Source organism: Perissodus microlepis, chromosome 2 (genome assembly GCF_051167445.1).
Source record: "Perissodus microlepis isolate ML-2025 ecotype Zambia chromosome 2, ASM5116744v1, whole genome shotgun sequence".
Classification (NCBI taxonomy): Eukaryota; Metazoa; Chordata; class Actinopteri; order Cichliformes; family Cichlidae; genus Perissodus; species Perissodus microlepis.
Window position 1 is genome coordinate 11,230,762 of NC_140462.1, and position 6,000 is coordinate 11,236,761.

General features: G+C 39.2%; 1 protein-coding gene across 2 annotated transcripts in view; it reads right to left on the bottom strand.

Annotated features, from left to right (window-relative positions):
* spock1 (SPARC (osteonectin), cwcv and kazal like domains proteoglycan 1) overlaps positions 1 to 2,177 on the bottom strand; it is a 107,473-nt gene extending 105,296 nt beyond the window's left edge. Inside the window, exons 1-2 of one of the 2 annotated variants that reach the window (XM_084945814.1) lie at positions 2,013 to 2,177; positions 1,377 to 1,508 (exon numbers count right to left, since the gene is read on the bottom strand). In XM_084945814.1, the coding sequence (XP_084801940.1) occupies positions 1,377 to 1,508 (132 nt within the window). In that variant the 5' untranslated portion in view covers positions 2,013 to 2,177. Of the gene's footprint in view, positions 1 to 1,376; positions 1,512 to 2,012 lie in introns of both variants that reach the window. The other variant, XM_084945806.1, reaches the window with a different exon arrangement.
* Between the last annotated feature and the right edge of the window lie 3,823 nt (positions 2,178 to 6,000).

Consider the following 6,000-nt stretch of genomic DNA (forward strand, 5'->3'; position numbering starts at 1 on the left):
GCAGGTAGTAGAGCTCAAACTGAATGTATACTGCAATGACCACCTCTCACATCACGGTAACAGTACTATGTGGGGAAGGCCAGCTCTAATAAGGCCAAAGTTACCCCTCTGTCTACTGAAATCTCTGGGGATTGCAGAAAAGCGCATCATGATGTTAAGAGTATGGCAACACTGCTGTTACTATTGGTCTGGTGATGTGTGTTAGTTCACATTAGGCCAAACCTAAAACATTGGTGGAAAAGTTTGCATCTCAAAATACTTAAAGAAGAGCACAGGCTTTTCCTAATTATTTGAAGAACACGTGTCATGCATCAAGATGTCTGGGTATTCAGATTTATTCTCACTTAAATTATTAAAGATTGCTTGAGAGGTATCTTAACCCATTTAGGGCTCCCCCAGCAGACAGCTGTGTTACACACATAGAGATGGAGGCCAAGCACTTTCCAATAATAGGATGCTTTAGAACTGTTTGATCATGCAGAGTTGATAGAAGATACAAGACAGAGTCCCAATACAGTAGGAACACGGCAGGTTATAGTTAAGGTGCATTGGATACACTTTAATATCTGTTTTAGCAGCTTTAAAGCTGGTAAATTCATGCTGTCAGAAAACACTGCAAACATTTATTTTCAGGTCTGTGTTGAAGATGTGATTCGAACCAAAGACTGCACATTTTTATGGCTTTGTCTTCCATGAAATGAGAATACTATCCAGGATTTTCACCTTACCCTTCAGGAAACATGCCCCTTTCATTCACCGTTTATGTGCACAGCTTAAGAACACACATACCTCTGCATATAATAGCTGCTACATAAAGTTTGCATTAAACATTAATATTGTTTTAGGGTAAACAGAAAAGGCTTATGGATAAAAAAAATAAATAAACATTAACTGCAAAGGTGTTCTGTATGTTAAAATCACATAGCACACACCCATGTCTTCTGATCCCAATGGAAACTGAGATTAATTATTGTTAATGAAAGCCCTATATAACAGAATGACACCCTATGACTTTGTGACAGCATTACCAGAAGAAAAAATGCAGTTCAGTAGCAATATCTTTCAATCAATCAAAGCAAAAGCTGGCAAGATTTCTTCCCCATCATGTACAGAAGTGCAATGTCTGTCGATAAGTCTGATTGGCTTTCAGCCAGGGTTTGAACCTGCTGAGTTTCTACAAGGTGGATTATGCCTGCTGGCAAGTGCTCAAGTACTCACAGGGTGTATCAAGGGTGCAGTGTGCTCTCGCTCTCTCTCTCTCACACACACACACACACAAATCCAAACAGATAAACACAAACACATGAAAAGATTCGCATCGAAGCTAATTAAAACGCCGCTTTTGGCTAGATGTTGTGTTTCTCAGAGCAACTCACATCTCTGAATCTGTTCCAGGATCTGTCCTTATACTGAGCCACGGTTCCCAGCCATTTCTCATTATTGTTAGCGGAGACCACCGTTTCTCTGCTCAGCAAGAGAGCCACGACAGGTAGCAGAAAGAAGAACATCTTCTGAAAGGAAACACAGAAGAGAAGAGAGAGAGGAGAGAGGCGAGAGGGGGGTAAGAAAAGAGTGAGAAAACACATGGGGAGCGGAGGATGCTGCAAAGTGTAGATGAAGTGAGATGGAGCACTTTAGAGAACACACAACTCTCACGCTGTGACGCATCATGGGTCAGAATGTCACAATGAAGCAACCAACGGACCCCCACTGAAAGACTGCACAGGGTGCAGAGTGATCATTTCATCAAACTGCTGAGGCTCCATCTAATCGGATTATAAACACTGGAGAGTTGTTACCGCGGCAGATGGGGCACAGTGTAACATTAGCTCGCGAGCTTCCCATCCGCTAATTAAAAAAAACAAAAGAAAAAAAAGCAATTATCGGCGTCAACACAATTGCTTCCCCCACGGACCTTTGTCTTGGCTTTCAGCTGCTTTCTCCCTATATCACTTCAAATTTAGATTTCTTTTCAAATTCACACCAGCGACGCGACGCAGTGAACTGCCCACCTGGAATAGTTCGTTGGTGTCCACTTCTGATTCCCGGGTAAAATAAGTCCACAGCCCCGGGCACACTCCGGTAGAACCCGACTGCTTGTGGGATTGACGGAAAAAGCGAGCAGCGAGGACTAGAGGACCGGGCGCTTTCTCCTCCTCCTCTGTCAGGAGACACCGCCTCCTCTCTCTCTCTCTCTCTCCCACTAACCGTGTCATTGATTTTCATCAGGGGATTTTTTTTCTGTGTTCACAGTAGAGCGCAGGCAGGATTTGGGAGGCACGTCAAAGCGCTGTTTGGGTGTACATTACAAACACAAATTTATTGTCAGTCGCGCGCATTTGTTGTGGAATTCGAACTCGTGTCCCCGTAGTTAATACAATTAAATTACATAAGCCACAACTGAGCAGTGCTATGTGTGTCTGAGCGTGTCTGAGGGCCCTCTTTTTAAATGAAAGTACACTTCATAAATAGGACGCATAACCAGGGCTTTATTTTTCCCGGGTATGTGACAGTGTATCTGTAAATTATTAATCGACTACTCTGTTGTGCCTCTCTTTGTAGGCCTCTGGTGTCTGTGTGAATGTGTTTGGTTCAGTGAAAAGTTACTGTCGGGTTCTGTACCTATGCTGATGTGAGTAACAGAAATACTGTCCTCTCTGTGTGTTCTGTTCTGTTTTGGCGCAGATAAAACCAGTGAAAGGTTTAGAACATATCTTTTATCTCCGCAGATTCGTGTACTCTTGCTGATGCTGCAGTCGTTTTCACGAAATAGGCTACCACGAGGATTAATAAGGTTGTCAAGCATTAGTCAGGAGAGAAACTTTTCCTTTATTTTGCAGTTCTTTCTCGAAGCGCATTGCTACAGTCTGTTTGGGTTTAGGTGTTTCAGGTGCTTTTTTTTCCAAAGCTAATAAAGTCGGAGATTCCTGTATTTCACTTACTAGTGTTAAAAATGTGGAATTTAGAAGAAATGTTATATCATTACATATGGTACATATGCTATATTTTTAAAGGCAGTAATCCAGTAGCAATGTGCCATACTGTACATTTTGTTACGATCTGTTACCAAGTAAACACAGAGACAGGATTGACGATACCAATACCGATACTTTTAACTAATAAAGGCAGCTTATATAGGGGAGATATCATTGGTTTACTATAGCACACCCCACCCCAAAATTAGTTCACCATCTTAGTGGTGTTTAATACTGTAAATATCGGTATCAATCTGATAAGTAAAGTAAATACAGAACCAGTATTTCTGATACCAATACCAACACTAAAACTTTTAAGCTCTAAAGGCAGATCATGTAGGGAAGAATCATATTCTGTGTCACATTCTGAATTCATTTTCAGGACCATTTAATAACTGTGATTTTTACTTTTCACAGTGCAATAATTAAGTAACACAGAAAAAACATCTCTCAGCTTTTCATGTATTTTGAAACCTTTTTTTTTTTAGACCTGGAATGTAAATGTGCCCGACTTTAAAGCACTTTGGGGCAAGCTCTGTTGTTTAGGTGTGTTACGTGAATAAAACAGACTCGATAAAAACACATGTTTATTAGATTCAGACATTTTTCATATTTGTGTTAATTAATAAAATATGAATATAAATATTAATTTCACACAGTTTTATAGACTGAATATTTTATTTGAATACCTGAATATAGTCTATAGGCAATTAGTCTGCTAAAGTAACAATTATGAAGACCAGTGACACTTTAACACTCCTGACTGAAACATGACTTTCACCACTGAAGGATTTCCTTCCTCATCTCTTCATTTCTTTCATTTCATTTCTTCATTTCTGCTTGTTCCAGGACAAAGCTCTCGTTTTGGTCTTTCATTCATTTATTTAAGTCAGGGTTGTTGCCACAGTAAAGAATTTTCTTCCAACACGCACCACTTTTTTAAAGGATTTTCATTTACTGTTGTAAAGTGCCTCTACACGATGCTCCACTTTCTCAGTCACTGTAACCAACATGTTGCTGCTCAGTGCTACTGAGTTACATGACTGCAGGACATCTAAACAGTAGTGAAGGGAGCAGGGGGTGGAGCAAAGTGTGCTTGCATGAGAGGAGCTTTATTTGCAGACATATCTCCTGTGTAATGAATGACTAAACTTAGAGGAGGCAAACAAACCGAAGCATCAATCATGCTAGTATTGATCCAATATCAATACCAGCGTTGATACTGATACTACTGATACTTGGACTGAACTGCTCACCCCTATTATCCAGTCATAATTAAACTAAACTAAGGAAACATATTTTCCTAGAAGACCCAGCTATGTTTTGGGGATCATTGCAAATATTTTCCAAAATGAAGTCATTGTAAAGCATAAACAATCAAAATAAAGAATGCAAAAAGTAGGAGCAGAAGAATCATATTAGAATCCAAAAAATATTACTTTTTATATGTAAAGCTGCTGACATTTAAGTTTTTTGAGTTTTTCTGTTCTTTATTATGAAAAGCAAGCCCCTCTCGAAAATCCAAGCATGCCATTCTGCATCATATGAACTCTTATGGAGGTTCAAGAGACATACATTTTGAATACTTGTGTCTAAGAATTGTTTGTTTGGGAACGTTATAAATATTCAAAATTGTCTCTGTGTATGACAGGACAAAGGTGAAGATATATGCAACACTGGTTCTTTATTATATTATTGTAGTTTTGTCAGATGGAATATATAAAACTTTAGACTTGTTCAAACAATATGAGAACTTTGTGAAAAAAAACATAGTCATCAGTACCTTCTCTTGTGGATTCACATTTTTTATATATAGTGCATTTTCAAAAGTCTCAAGCCACTCCGCATTTCTTTATATTTTGCTAAAAAAATAGGAAATACGGTGCAGCAATTTATTTAAACACATACAAACATGGAAATACTATATTTAAAATAAAAATTGAATTTGTAAATTCTAACAAGCAGTATTTGTTATGCGATTTTATTTTTCAACACATCCTGAACTCTCCTTGACAGGCATGCTTGTAATTTCTTTAAGTAGTTTCCAGAAAAAGTGAATCATGCTCGTCAGCATTCGTTGGAAATATCTTTGCTCTTTACTGGAGAATAGAGTATATCTGTTGGTCCAACCTCAGATTCTGGAGGAACAATGCAGTTGTGGAAAGCTGGACCAATTCTTTATCTGTTCAAGGATACTCAAGGGTGTCTGGGAGCTTGCCCACCCAGTCTGCATGTGTTTTGTTGACTTGGAGAAGGCACAGCCATGTCTGTATCCATGTCCTGTTCTGTTGTACAATATGGCTATCTGAACCCTGTACAATAACATAAAGAGCTTGGTCTGCATTACTCCACAAGTGAGATTCATTCTTTGGTGGGTGTTGGACTCTGCCAGTGCAGCTATTGGTCACTAATTCTGTTCATAATTTTCATAGACAGGATTTCTAGGCACAGTGATTGTCACAGTGCATGGGGTGGACCAAGTGGAGTGAGTGAGATGGACCCAGGAGCAGACAGAAGTGAGGAGGCGGAACTTGAGTTGCAAACCAAAAGCAAGCCTTTATTGTGGCTTAAAATATCAATACAACTCAAACATGGGTGAGAGCTAACTGAAAACCTACACTGGGAAAACTAAGATAACTGAGCCAACAGAGACAATACCGAGAAACTATGAACACAGGAAGACTGAGGAGTTAAATACACACATGAGGTGATCAGGAGAACTGGCGACACATGAGGACACAGCTGAGTTGAATGAACATAATGAAACACAGGGGAGAGTAAACTGGACACACTAACATGAGACAGGGACCTTCAAAGTAAAACAGGAAACATGACAGGCACAGACTAGACACTGTACTAACCTAAGAACAAACTCTTAACCAGAATAACACTGAAATTTAGGATTAAAATATTCAAAACAGGAAAACTAAAGAATCAGAAAATAAACCATAATACAGAAAAATACCAAAATACAAGAAACTGAAAATGCTGGGTCAAAATGACCCAGAACCGTGACAGTGATGGG